The 14694-nt window shown below is 49.7% G+C and overlaps 1 protein-coding gene across 1 annotated transcript; it reads left to right on the forward strand.

Annotated features, from left to right (window-relative positions):
• The first annotated feature begins 2547 nt into the window (after nucleotides 1–2547).
• ddt (D-dopachrome tautomerase) lies at nucleotides 2548–13779 on the forward strand. Its single transcript, XM_072499191.1, has 3 exons — nucleotides 2548–2739; nucleotides 7183–7358; nucleotides 13583–13779. The coding sequence occupies exons 1-3, from the start codon at nucleotides 2632–2634 to the stop codon at nucleotides 13653–13655; spliced, it is 357 nt and encodes a 118-aa protein (XP_072355292.1). The 5' UTR covers nucleotides 2548–2631; the 3' UTR covers nucleotides 13656–13779.
• The last annotated feature ends 915 nt before the right edge of the window (nucleotides 13780–14694 follow it).

Raw genomic sequence — 14694 nt, forward strand, 5'->3', positions numbered from 1 at the left:
CCAACAGTCGGTTGCTTTCATGTTTGATAATGCACAGCGGGGCAAGATAAAAACCGATAAGATCTTGCAGTGGAGGATCGAACTCTCTACCTACAACTACGAGATCTTGTATTGTCCCGGGAAGCTAAATGAGCCTCCTGACGCCCTGTCCCGCGGCACATGTGCCACCGCACAAGTGGACCGCCTCCGATCCCTCCACGAGGCCCTCTGCCACCCGGGGGTCACTCGCTTTTTCCACTTTATCAAGACCCGCAACCTGCCCTATTTCATCGAGGAGGTCAGGACAGCCACCAGGGACTGCCAAATCTGCGCGGAGTACAAACCGCACTTCTACCGACCAGAGAGGGCGCACCTGATAAAGGCTTCCCGTCCCTTTGAACACCTCAGCATGGACTTCAAAGGCCTCCTCCCCTCCACCGACCGCAACACGTACTTCCTGAACGTGATTGACGAGTACTCCTGGTTCCCATTCGCCATCCCCTGCCCCGACATGACCGCAACCACCGTCATCAAGGCCCTCCATAGCATCTTCGCACTGTTCGGGTTCCCCGCTTACATACACAGTGATAGGGGGTCCTCTTTTATGAGCGACGAACTGCGTCAATTCCTGCTCAGCAAAGGCACCGCCTCGAGCAGGACGACCAGTTACAACCCCCGGGGTAAAGGACAGGTAGAGAGGGAGAACGGAACGGTCTGGAAGACCGTCCTACTGGCCCTACGGTCCAGGAATCTCCCAGTCTCCCACTGGCAGGAAGTCCTCCCGGATGCCCTCCACTCCATCCGGTCACTGCTTTGTACCATAGATTATCATAGAATTTACAGTGCAGAAGGAGGCCATTCAGCCCATCGAGTCTGCACCGGCCCTTGGAAAGAGCACCCTACCCAAGGTCAACACCTCCACCCTATCCCCATAACCCAGTAACCCCACCCAACACTACGGGCAATTTTGGACACTAAGGGCAATTTATCATGGCCAATCCACCTAACCTGCACATCTTTGGACTGTGGGAGGAAACCGGAGCACCCGGAGGAAACTCACGCACACACGGGGAGGATGTGCAGACTCCGCACAGACAGTGACCCAAGCCGGAATCGAACCTGGGACCCTGGAGCTGTGAAGCAATTGTGCTATCCACAATGCTACCATGCTGCCCCTACCACAACCAACCAGACACCTCACGAACGCCTCCTTGTCTTCCCCAGGAAGTCCTCCTCTGGGACCTCGCTCCCGACCCGGCTGGCAGCTCCCGGACCCATCCTGCTCCGAATACACGTGCGAGCGCACAAGTCGGACCCGTTGGTCGAGAGGGTCCATCTTCTCCATGCTAACCCCCAGTACGCCTACGTGGCGTACCCCAACGGCTGACAAGATACGGTCTCCCTACGAGACCTGGTGCCCGCCGGAGCCCCACGCACACCCCAGCCACCAGTCCCACCCTCCCCTCCACCAGGGCACCTTATAGGATGATCGGTCCTTCTGCCGGCCCCGTATAGGCCCCCCCACCCACCGACGCACTTCGCAGGCGCTCCCTTTCCAGGTCAACCGTTTTCCCCACCAGCGCTGTCTCGGGGTGTCGAAGCTGCCACGGAGATCGAAGCCACACTCCCGGAGTCACAGAAGCCCGAGCCTCCACCGGAGTCACCACCGAAGCTCTGACGATCACAGAGAACGACCAGGGCCCCTGCTCGACTGATTGCTTCATTTTAAATTGTAAATTTAAATCATAAATTGTAAATAGTTACTAGAATTGTAGTTACAAATCGCTGTACGGAGGTATTACGGTACCTCCATAACTAATTCTACCACGTTGCCATGTTTGTAGTATCAGGCCACCACCCCCGCCGGACTCTTTTTTAACTGGGGGTGAATGTGGTAGTAGAGGTGTTACGGTACCTGGTAATGCTGGAACACTATTGGTAGAAACTGTATGCTTCCTATTGGTCAAGATGTATGGTAGCTCCGCCCTGCTAGGCGGGGTATAAGAGCCCGTGCCACCCCAGCAGCCTTCATTCTGTACCTGAGCTGCTGGGGGAAACATCTAGCTTATTAAAGCCTTCAGTTGGACTCCAACCTCGCTTTAGTGGTCATTGATCATGCACCAAGTATATTTTTTGGGGGTGGGTAATGAGGTGAATTGGGTCTTTGGAACGGCTGGTATGAGAACAGAAAACACTCAGCAGGTGTGGCAACATAGGTGGAGAGGGAAACAGCTGGAAGTTTCAGATTGGCAGCACAGTGGTTAGCACAGCTGCCTCACAGCTCCAGGGTCCCGGGTTCAATTCCGGCTTCGGGTCACTGTGTGGAGTTTGCACTTTCTCCTCGTGTCTGCAGGGTTTCCTCCCACAGGACAAAGATATAGAGGTTAGGTAGAGTAGCCATGCTAAATTGCTACTTAGTGGCCAAAAGGTTCGGTGGGGTTAAGAGGACATGGGCTTAAGTAGGGTGCTCTTCCGAGGGGCCCTTCCAATCTGGACGGGCCGAATGGCCTCCTTCTGCACTGCAGGGATTCTGTGACCTTACATCAGAAGTGGGTCGCGGACTTTGCCCCGCCTCTCCCTCACGCAGATTCGTGCCCACATCCCGCAGTGTAGCGGTTCTCAGTCTGTAACCATCCCGTCTGAGTGGGGAAAATGCCTTTCATCGAGCTGGAGAGTAACCTGCCAGCCAACCGCTTCTCCGAGGACCTGATCAACAAGCTGTGCTGCGCGGCCGCCACTATCCTGGACAAACCCAAGGAGGCAGGTTTCTATCTTTAAAGGGGGAATTTTCACATGGACTCTGTCTGCAGGAAGGGTTTGGAATACTGCCTTCCCCGGAACAGGAAATTCACATCTCCGGCATAGATAAGCCAATAATTGAACTTTTGAAAACAAAACTCGCGATTCTCTTAAGCGACAGACTCTTGAGTTTGTGGGCTTGATTTTGCCCGGCACTGTGTTCAAAGCATTTTTTGTGTTCCAACCGGGGCCTCTGCAGAGCGCTGTGGTGATGTGGAATGAAAGCTGGCAGAGTTAGTAATCGAAACAGATCCCGAGGATTAATCATAGATTGGATAAATTACATAGAAATCTCAGCAGCGAAATGAGCTCCTCGACTATGTAGGCGTCAACAATCACCTAGAAAATCAACACTGGCAGGTTTTCTGTTGGCCCAGTCTGGAATGTACACAATTCTCTCCCTGTGGAGACTCACACCACAAAGTACAGAGGGCGTGGTGGGTGCGGGTTATCAGCACCACCCCCCTCCCAACCACCTAGCCAAGTGTGACCAGTTAGAGTTTAACACCAAGAACTGAGCTAAACTCTTAGCTGACAGCTAAGCTTATGAGAAATTACTCCCAACCTTCCCATGACAAGTCTAACCACCTCCAGTTCAGATCCCATTGGAGTCACAGGGCTTCCTTCCTCAGTTTTCACCAGTGCCCTGGGGTAGTGCAGGCCTGCCTGCTTTTGGTACTGGAATATTGGGTCTGCCACTAAGGATTAAGACTGTAGAAGTTTACGCTGGAAGCCTGCACTACCGTGCCGTTAACAATAATTTGGATTTGTGCAGCATAATTTTAAGAATGTCTCATGGCAGAGAGGCAGCGGACAGAAATGCCAACGGGGATGTTCGGAGCGATGGCCAAAAGCCTGGGCAGAGAAGTGTGTTCAAAGCAGGGCAACAGTGCCATTTGCAGGGTATGGAAGCATTCCAATGTGGGACCGATATGGTTGAAAGCAGTTATCAGTAGTGGGCAAAGGAAGATGTGTGGGTGGGGCTGGTGAACTAAGTGGGCAGAATTGTAAGAGTTCAGAGTTATAGAGCTGGAGGAGAGGTTACAGAAATAGGAAGAGGTGAGGACATGAAGGGATTTAAACGCAAGGTTGAGAGTTTTAAATTGGAGGCATTGGGAAGCTGAGAGCCAATGTAAATTAGCATCTGTTACAATGAACGGTTTTAAAAACCTTTATTAAATCTCATTAGTCTCCTTTGCTCTGGTGAAAATTGTTTCAGAATCTCGCTTTATTTTTTGTAATTTAGTTAGCCATCTCTTGACATTATTCTGATGAATTTCTACTCTATGTTCTCTATATCCTCTACATAATAGAACACCCAAAAGCACACGCATAACACCAGTGGTCGAGTTGATCTCAACTTGTACTGCAGCACGGTGGTGCAGTGGGTTAGCCCTGCTGCCTCACAGCGCCGAGGTCCCATATTCGATCTCGGCTCTGGGTCACTGTCCGTGTGGAGTTTGTACATTCTCCCCGTGTTTGCGTGGGTTTCGCCCCCACACCCCAAAGATGTGCAGGGTAGGTGGATTGGCCACGCTAAATTGCCCCTTAATTGGAAAAAATTAATTGGGTACTCTAAATTTAAAAAAACAACTTATACTAATGTCCCTTTCATATTTGGACTTGTCCTGTGTCATACAAGCTTAACTCACACTGGGGATTTTCTGTCACTGGAAAACAATGAAAATAAATCAAAATTACACTTTTCCACTTCTCAGCATGATGCCAAAGTTTCCAAGTTGGCAGTGCCATTTCCCGGAACACCCCCTACCCCGCTCCCAAATATATTCAGCTGCCTAAGTCTTATTTTCTGGATTTGCCCTGTGTGGTAATACCAGGTATTGCAGTACCTGAGAGGTGGATGCTCATTGGCTAGACCTAGGAGTCTACCATTGGCTAACGCACATAGCTCCGCCCTGAGAGGCAGGGTATAAGAACCAATGCCGTCCCAGCAGCCTTCACTTTCTATATCAAAGCTGCTGGGTACAGTTCTAGCTGATTAAAGCCGATTAGTATGACTCTCCTTGTCTCACGAGTAATTGATTGTGCATCACCCTGCCCCTCCAACTTTCGCCTTTAAAACCAGCAACAATTTGTATTTATATAGCACCTTTTTAATGTAATAAAACATCCTATCATCCCAAGGCAGTTCGCTGGATCATTAAAAAATGTGACATCGAACCACAAAAACAGACATTAGGGCAGATTGCCAAAACATTGATCAAGGAAGGAAAGTGAGGCAGAGAGATTTCTGGAGGAAATTCCAGAGCCCAGGTCTGAGGCAGCTGAAGGCACAAAGGGTGGCGCAGTTAAAACTGAAGCTGCTCAAGAGGCCGGAACTTGAGGTTTGCAGATATCTTGGGGAGGGTTGTAGGGCTGGAGTTTACAGACAGGGAGGGTTAAAGCCAGAGAGGGATTTTGAAAACAAGGATGAGAATTTTAAAATTGAGGTCTCATTGAAAATGAAAATCGCTTATTGTCACAAGTAGGCTTCAAATGAAGTTACTGTGAAAAGCCCCTGGTCGCCACATTCCGGCATCTGTTCAGGGAGGCCAGTACGGGAATTGAACCCGCGCTGCTGGCATTGCAAGCCAGCTATTTAGCCCACTGTGCTAGATAAATTTGGCAGTAATAAGGCCAGGAAGAGGAATGGAATTCATGGTGAAGGGCACAATTTGTGGTGGGGACAAAAGACAGTGACATCAGTTTTTAATTGGAAACAATTTCTGCTCCTCCAGTCCTGGATGCTGAATGAGCAGTCTGGCAATGGATGGGTCAAAAAAGGTGCATGGTGCTGAGGGAGAACTGGGTGTCTTCAGCATACATATAGAAACTGCTTTTGGAAGATGTTGCTGAGGGAACGCATGCAGATGAGAAATAGGAGTCCAAGGATAAATCCTTGGGAGACATCAGAAGTCACTTTATGGGAATGGGAAGACAAGCCATTAATGGCCATTCCCTGGCTATGTTTAGACAAGAATGGAACCAAGCTAGTGCAGTCCAACTTAGCTGGCCAATGGTGGAAAGGCGTTGAATGCAGATGGAGTAATTCAACTGTTTTAAAGGCTGCAAACTCATTGAGAAAGATTTTATTTTTTATGATTTAGAGTACCCAATTCTTTTTTTTCCAATTAAGGGGCAATTTAATGTGGCCAATCCACCTACACTGCACATCTTTTGGGTTGTGGGGGTGAAACCCACGCAGGGTAGCACAGTGGTTAGCACTGTTGCTTTGCAGTGCCAGGGTCCCAGGTTCGATTCCTGCTTGGGTCGCTGTCTGTGCAAAGCTTGCACTTTCTCCCTGTGTCTGCGTGGGTTTTCTCCGGGCACTCCGGTTTCCTCCCACAATTCCCGGAAGATGTGCTGTTAGGTGAATTGGACATTCTGAATTCTCCCTCTGTGTACCCGAACAGGCGCCGGAGTGTGGTGACTAGGGGATTTTCACAGTAACTGCATTGCAGTGTTTACATTATTATCATAACACTGGGAGAATGTGCAATCTCCACACGGACAGTGACCCGGGGCCGGTATCGAACCTGGGACCTCAGCGCGTGAGGCAGCAGTGCCGCCCAACATATTGAGAAAGATAGCTTGTCTTAGTTGCAATTACATAGGGTGTAATGTGTGACTTGAATAGAGCCATTTCTGTACTGTGGCAAGGCAGGGGCTGATTTAGCACAGTGGGCTAAACTGCTGGCTTATAAAGCAGAACAAGGCCAGCAGCGCGGGTTCAATTTCTGCACCAGTCTCCCCGAACAGGCACCGGAATGTGGCGACTAGGAGCTTTTCACAGTAACTTGATTTGAAGCCTACTTGTGACAATAAGCGATTTTCATTTCATTTCATTTCAGAAATCTGATTAGAGAAATTCCCACATGGAGTTCCAGGACAGATGGGCTCAAAATTGAATGTGACTTTGGAGAAGAAAGGGAGCTTAGAGATAGGATGGTAGTTTGCAAAGACAGAGAAGTCAGGGTGTGTTCTTTTTTAAGAGTAGAGGGGTGATGACAACAGATTTGAAGGCGAGAGGGACTATACCCAAGGAGAACTGGTCACAATATCTGCTAAAAGAGTGGCTCGAGGCGCAATGGTTAGCATTGCTGCCTAAAGCGCTGAGGACCCGGGTTCGAATCCCGGCCCTGGGTCACTGTCCATGTGGAGTTTGCACATTCTCCCCGTGTCTGAGTGGGTTTCACCCCCACAATCCAAAGATGTGCAGGTTAGGTGGATTGGTCACATTAAATTGCCCCTTAAATGGAAAAAAATAATTGGGTACTCTAAAAAATTATTTTTTTTAAATAAAAATATCTGCTAACATGGGAGCCAGGAAGGGAAGTTGGGTGAGCAGTAGTTTAAGATCATTCCTTAAAACCTATTCCTGAAGCAAAGTTTTTCTTTTTGTAGAGGATCAATGTGACTGTAAAAGCAGGCCAGTTAATGATGGTTGGAGGCAGCATGACCCCCTGTGCCCAATTGGTTGTGTCTTCCATTGGCGTGGTGGGCACAGCTGAGCAGAACAAGCAACACAGTGCCAAGTTCTTTGAGTTCCTCACACAGGAGCTGGGATTAACCGCAGACAGGTAAGTATTGAGGATTCAAAGTGTGGCTGAGCTGTCATCTGTGTTCCCAGCAGTGGCTCACTCCCCGCCTCTGAGTCAAAGGGTTGTGGGTTCAAATCCAATACTGCAGCCTGGAGAATTGAGGCTAACACTACAGCTGCTGAAGGTATGGACTTGCATTTCTATAGCACCTGTCATGACCTCAGGACATCCATCTTGTGAAGTAAGGGACCTACACACACACTGCATGCTGTTGGAATACTCAATGAGCCTATCTGATACATAAGAACATAACATAAGAACAAGGAGCAGGAGTAGGCAATTCAGCTCCTCGTGCCTAATCCGCCATTCAACATGATCACGGCTGATCTCTCAGCCTCAACTCCACTCCTGCACGTTCTCCATAGCCCTTCAACCAATTACTAATTAAAAACCTGTCTGTCTCCTCCTTAAATAAAAGCAAATTACTGCGGATGCTGGAATCTGAAACCAAAACAGAAAATGCTGGAAAATCTCAGCAGGTCTGGCAACATCTGTAGGGAGAGAAAAGAGCTGACGTTTCGAGTCCACATGACCCTTTGTCAAAGCTGAAAGGCATGGAAAGTGGGAGATATTTATACTGTGGGGTGGGGAATGAAAGATGAGTCATAGCCATCATAGAATGTGTTCAAAGTATCGTATTGCATCTTTGACTCTATATATATGTTTCTGGAACCTACCTCTTCATTCACCTGAGGAAGGAGCAGTGCTCCAAAAGCTAGTGATTCAAAACAAACCTGTTGGACTTTAACCTGGTGTTGTAAGACTTCTTACTTAAATCTGCAAGCCCTTATTCTAAAGCTACGACCTCTCGTTCTAGATTTCCCCACAAGAGGAAGCATCCGCTCTACGTCTACTTTGTCAATACCTTTTATCATCTTATATACCTCAATTAATCAGATCTCTTCTCATTCTTCTAAACCCGAGAGAGTATAGGCCTAAACTGCTCAATCTCTCTTCAAAAGGCAAACATTGGAGCTTCATGTTCCTGACCTAAAATTTAAAAATTAGAACTAGAACACATTGATTTACTTTATTGCAGTTCCAAATGTCAATGGTTAAAAAAAATTGCAATTATGTTTGATGTACCAATATGTTCATACTTATCCAAAAATTCACTTATCCACATCAAAAACTTGCATTTATTTAGCATTTTTCACATCTCTGCAGGATCACAAAGTGTCTTACTTTAGAAGTATAGTGACTGTTGCTTTGTCGGAAGAATACCGGAACCATTTTGCACATGGCCATTTTCCTACCACGACAATGAGATAATGACCAGTTTGGTGATGTTGATTGTAAAGGTAACATCAGGGAGAACCCATGGTGCCATGTGATCTTTTATGTCTACTTGAGAGAATAAATGGCCCCTCAAGTTGTCCAACTCACCTGGTGCTGTTTGGGCGGGAGTTCCAGGATTTTGACCCAGCAACAGTAAAGGAATGCTGATATGGTTCCAAATCAGGATGATGACTGACTTGGAGGGGAACTTCGAGGTAGTGGTGTTCCCAGGTATCTGCTGCCTTTGTCCTTCTAGATGGTAGATGCACGGGGCAGCACGGTAGCATAGCATAGTGATCCCGGCTTGGATCACTGTGCGGAGTTTGCACGTTCTCTCCATGTCTGCGTGGGTTTCCTCTGGGTGCTCCGATTTCCTCTCACAAGTGGGTTTCCTCTGGGTGCTCTGGTTTCCTCCAAGTCCCGAAAGATGTGTTGGGTAATTTGACATTCCTCCACCATGAAGGAATATCCAGTTCTTACCTGGGCCAAAAACCTGGGCCCAAGGCCCACCCAAGATAGCACCAAACCCACCCATAAGGTGAGACAAAGAGAAACCCCACGTCACCATCAGATTTCTACACCACCACCCCGCCCCCCCCCCCCCCCCCCCCCGCTTTTATCCTGCAAATTACTTACCAGACAACAATACTCCTCCTCCCTAACCCCCTCCCCCACCAAACAAAAGCTAGGCTCATTGAACCCTGTCCAAACAGGTCCAACAGGCTGCACGCCCTCCCCCCACCCCCCAACTTCACTCCCATTCACTACCTAAACCTTTGCCACGAGTGAGGTAATCCCCAGGGGTATATGTTCAAAGAACAGAAACAGAAGAAGCTCCCTAGCCATTCCCCCACTGCAAATGGATAACAAAATCCAACACTCTTAATATCCCATGGGGGGGGGCCATGTATTCTCGATATTGTTACCTTAACCACTACCCCCCAACAGCATTGATCCCCTCATCTTCATACAACATATACTAAATACAAAACATCTCAATCAAAACCCTTCTCATCCACCCCCATTAAAGTTCCAATCAAATTCTTTCAATTATATCCAAGTCCTTGCTCCTACACACAGGCCTCCGCCTCCCCCAACGTATTGAACAAATGGGGCTGCATTCTCCGTGCGGTGATGCCAAAATCGCGGAACGCGATCAGTTGGAGAATCGGCTCCGACGCCGAAATCGGGCTTGACGCCGGTTTCGAGCCGATTTGGAATTCTCCGGACCCCCCCAACGTGACGAAATTGCGCGGCCCGGAAGTACAGCACGCATCTCATTATCTGCCCTGACGACCGATTCTCCGGGGCCTCAGCCATTCTGGGCCCAGATGGGCCGATTTCCCGTGTTTCTAAAATCCTTTAAAAAATCGTGAAGCTGGTGTGCTGGCTACGAGAGGAGGTAGGAGGTGGTGTGGGAAGATTGCGGGCTCCTGTATCGGACACCGGCCGTGTTTCCTGCGGGGAGGGGGAGGGGGTGGGGGCGGGGGACAGGCCGAGCAGCCGGGGCGGTAGCCATCTTGTTGGCCACCTACCCCGGCCCCTGGGTGGGCGCCGAGAAAACTGCCGTCTGGGTGGGTACCCCACCACGGCCACCCCACTCAACCGGCGACACCCACCGGGGGAACTACCCAGGTCCACACCGATGGCAGCCCCCAGTGAGGGCAGTGCCATCAAACGGTGGCCCTGGCAATAGGGGCGGGCGCCAGGACCGAGGACATCGACGGGACTGGGGGGGGGGGCATGCGTGGCTGGGGCATGCGGTGACAACCGGGGCCACCATGTAGCCCATGTTACCTGGTTGTGCAGGGTGTACATGATGACATGTTTTCCCCTCACCCTCTGCAGATAATCATGTTCGATCAACAACCTCCGGTGTTGGCCCCCGTGGCGACGGCCGCTGCCCTGCATGCAGCCCTGTGGCAGCGGGGGCGGCTCAGAGAGGTGCTGGAGGCTGTAGCAGAGGAGCGGGCTGCAAAGGGGCAGGTGGCAGCTGCTCAGGCTGGAGGGCCGCCCGCCCAACAGGACGAGGAGGAGGAGAAGGTGGTGGTGCCAAGGAGGCGCCGGATGAGGCCACGCGTCTACTGTGACCGCATGTCCTTTGAGGACCTCCCGGCTAGGGCATGCAGGAGGAGACTGCGGATGAGCAGGGATACTGTCAGACTCATCTGCCACACGATGGCACACCTGGCACCGCCTGGGAATGGGGGAGTACACCTGCCCCCGGTGGCTGTCAAGGGGACGGTGGCCCTGAACTTTTACGCGACAGGGTCTTTCCAGTCAGCGAGTGGGGGCCTGTCCGGCATCTCCCCGACATCGGCGCACAGGTGCATCCGCGCCTTCACCAACCCCCTGTACACCCTTGTGGACCAGTACATCCAGTACCCAGTGGACCCCACCCACCAGGATGCCCGGGCAGTGGGGTTCGCTGCCGTCGCCGGGATGCCCCGGGCCAGGGGCTAATGAACGGGGTGAATATCGCCCTGCGGCCACCGGCGGACAACAGGCCGCTGTTCACCAACCAAAAGGGGTAGCACTCAATGAACGTTCAGGTGACCACCCTATGTGAATCCGGCACGTCTGCGCCTGGTACCCGGGCAGTGTACATGACTCCTTCATACAGGCACAATCTGTGATCCCCGACATGTTCGAGGACATGTTCCCCGACTGCATGCGAGCTGGCCAGTCCATCACAAGGCCCTGTCGAATAGCTGGGGACGGAGTGATGGGGACGGGGGAGGGGAGGGGCTCACGGTCCACCCACTGGGCCTCACTCATTCACCACCCCTCACTCCCAGTGGCCATCACTGACTGCCCCACCCCCACCCCCATCAGACAGAGCACAGAGGCAGGTTTTAACGGTGTTAACAGGTATTTAATATGAAGAGGTATATACAGTCTGTGCCCTAGCCCCTATAACTAAACTGTGCCTTGCACCCGTGCCAACTTTCTGGCCTTACGAGCCCTAACATGGTTCCCAGGTGGTTCCCCAGGCAGTACAGCAGGAGTGGAGGCGGACCGCTGTGACTCCTGCCCTGCAACGAGGGTCCCTGTTGGCGCACGTCTCCTGGGGTGGCCCGCCCTGGATGGGCCCGGCCGGTCCTTGGACATCCTGGGTGGCGTTGTGCCACCCTGTTCTGCCCGCTGTCCACCGGGGGGGGGGGGGTGTAAATGTAACCAATTGTGGTGTGGACCAACGCGCAAAGCTCAACACTCTGTGCAGGCTGGGGCCGAGGCCCAGGACAGGCTGCCCCCTCACAGGCAACCATGTGCCAGAGCCACCTGGAGATTGCAGCGACGCTCCTCAGCGTGGCCCAGGCACAGCAGGCCAATGCCGAGAGTGTCGGCGGCATTGCACAGCTGCTGGCCGGCGTCGCACAGACACAGAAGGAGATGGCCTACTCCCTGTGCTCAATGGCTGCAAACGTTCAGACCCTTGTCGATATACGGTAATGTCTGAAATCGGGTCACCTGATTACTGTATCAATCCCAGCCTGGCCAGGCAAAGACCATCTGCAAGTGGTAATTTCCTGCTCTCAGCAAGGGGTGTCTCCAGGTACCTGCCAACAATGTAATTTCTGTATCTTGATAGGGCAGGAAGAAAACCATTCAATGGCCGAGAGGCCATCATCTTGGTCAGTTGCTGTAGACAGAGAGACTGGTGGTTGGCCACTGCCGCAGAGACATGTCTGTGTGTATGCTTCTGCTCAGTTAAGACTAATTAAAAAAATTCAATATAAGCCTCAGCAATTATGTCTTCAGTCAGAATTCTTCCCTTTGTCCCAATGTCCTCCACTCTCACATGTTCCAACCCGGTGTTGAGCTTTGTGCGTTGGTCCACACCACAATTGGTTACATTTACGCACAAACAGAAATACAAGACATATTAAAAATGCTGGCAGAATGACAAGAATACACAAAATATCAAAACGTCTTGCAGTATACACCATGAAGTATTGTCCGGTTCTACACAGGAGGTCCTTTGATAAATGGGGAGGTGGGCTTTGAGACTAACTGTTTAAAGAGCATCCAGGAAGACAAAAATAATATGTTTTCTCTGCTTCATTTGAAACCACCTTGTTAAATCACCCATCCATGACTCTCCACCACCCTCAGCTCTAACAATAAGTGTGTGCACCTCATGGACTTGCTTTTACAATGATGGAGACTCTCTAATCAGCTGTTTCCATTCCTTCTCCTAGCCCACCAGGCCTAACTTTTTCTAAGATCCCCTCTGCCTGAACCCTGAATTTGCATCTTTCTTTAATTTCTTTCCTATCGCCCCTCATGCCCTTTCCGAGCTCATCACACTGGCATTGAAAGATGTTCTGCCGATCACAAAATTGAGTAAGGCTGTGTATGAATTCTAGTGCGGGTCTGGTCTCAGGTATGTACGCCATACATCTCAACGATGGGCTGATTGAGTTATACAACATCTTCCTCTGGGCGTTGAGTACAGACAGTATTCAATCAACCCTCGCTTGCAAAACTGTTAGATGTGATTCCACGATTGAGCAGCACTTGCTGAACAATCCTGAATGCTAATTGTCCACTAACAACCATTTGTGTATGTGACACCATACTGTTGCCTTGATTTATCTAAATAGGTTATCTTTTAAAAAAAAAAAAATTTAGAGTACCCAATTTATTTTTTCCAATTAAGGGCAATTTAGCGTGGCAATTCCACCTACCCTGCACATCTTTGGGTTATGGGGGCAAAACCCAAGGAAACATGGGGAGAATGTGAAAACTCCACACGGACAGTGATCCAGAGCCGGGATCGAACCTGGGACCTTGGCGCTGTGAGGCAGCAGTGCTAACCACTGCACCACTGTGCTGCCCACTAATTAGGTACCTCCTAACAGAAACATGCACAATGGAACAATAATCCACTGTTCGCTAACTTTTTAACTACTTCTTTCCAGGATCCTGATTCGATTTTACCCTGTGGAGAAGTGGCAGATTGGGAAAAATGGAACCGTCATGACCTTTCTGTAGTCATTGGACTGGAGATCCTGTGTGTTGCCATGCACCTGTTTGTCCTACCATGCTTGTAGCGAGCGGTCATGTTCTTGAGTATGCTACAATATCTAATATTAAACATTTCCAATGATGCATTGAACTTTGAGCCTGTTACTAATTCAAAGGGCACTGGTTCAGAGGTAAAGAAGGGATTTTGGCTTCATAAAAACCAGGTACTGTCTCAATGTCAGCAGAACCTTGGGCTAGAGAGGGAGAAGACCTGCTCTTGATCATGATTTATTGTATATGAACAGGACTAGGTTCTGCAGTCTGTCGACATGTATGATTAAAGATCCCAATATGGCCGAGGTCCATTACTCAGTATGTATTGTATTGTCCAGCAGAATGGAGACATTGGAGTCTATTCTGTAGAGATCATTGCCACATATAGTGGTTTCAATAAAATCCTCTGAAGCATGGGAGTAGATCCAATGGCAGGAAAGAGATTGCCAAGTCAGGAAGCCAACTCTTTTTTCAGAAGAAAATAGCGGTGAGCCTGTTTCAGGGGCCAAACCTGTATACTACCTTCATGGCACACTCCAACAACAACTTGCATTTGTACAGCACCTTTAACAAAGCAAAGCATTGCCAATCATTCTACACAAATGCCATCTCTTGAAAGTACTTACACTAACTGCTTCATTGACTGTTCCTGGCCAGTGTGACATACCACTACAATAGCAACTTGTATTTATATGGCACCTTAGTAAAATGTCACCAAGTGCTTTATGGGAGTGAAATAAGACAAGGAAATTGACACTGAGCCAAATGATCATTTGGAGAGGTGACCAGGTCAAAGTTGTAGATTTTAAGGAATGTTTAAAAGGGGAGAGAGTTGATCATAGATCACAGAATTTACAGTGCAGACGGAGGCCATTTGGCCCATCGAGTCTTCACTGGCCTTAGAAAGAGCACCCTACCCATGCCCACACCTCCATCTTATCTGTACACCTCTACTCTATCCCCGTAACCGCACCTAACCTTTTTGGACATTAAGGGCAATTTAGCATGGCCA

Source organism: Scyliorhinus torazame, chromosome 1, assembly GCF_047496885.1.
Source record: "Scyliorhinus torazame isolate Kashiwa2021f chromosome 1, sScyTor2.1, whole genome shotgun sequence".
Taxonomy (NCBI): Eukaryota; Metazoa; Chordata; class Chondrichthyes; order Carcharhiniformes; family Scyliorhinidae; genus Scyliorhinus; species Scyliorhinus torazame.

Excerpts from the sequence above, each read along its gene's own strand:
- ddt (XM_072499191.1), top strand. The coding sequence starts at position 2,632 with ATGCCTTTCATCGAGCTGGAGAGTAACCTGCCAGCCAACCGCTTCTCC. Across the intron at positions 2,740-7,182 it reads TCCTGGACAAACCCAAGGAG|AGGATCAATGTGACTGTAAA; the intron begins GCAGGTTTCTAT and ends TTCTTTTTGTAG. Across the intron at positions 7,359-13,582 it reads CTGGGATTAACCGCAGACAG|GATCCTGATTCGATTTTACC; the intron begins GTAAGTATTGAG and ends ACTTCTTTCCAG.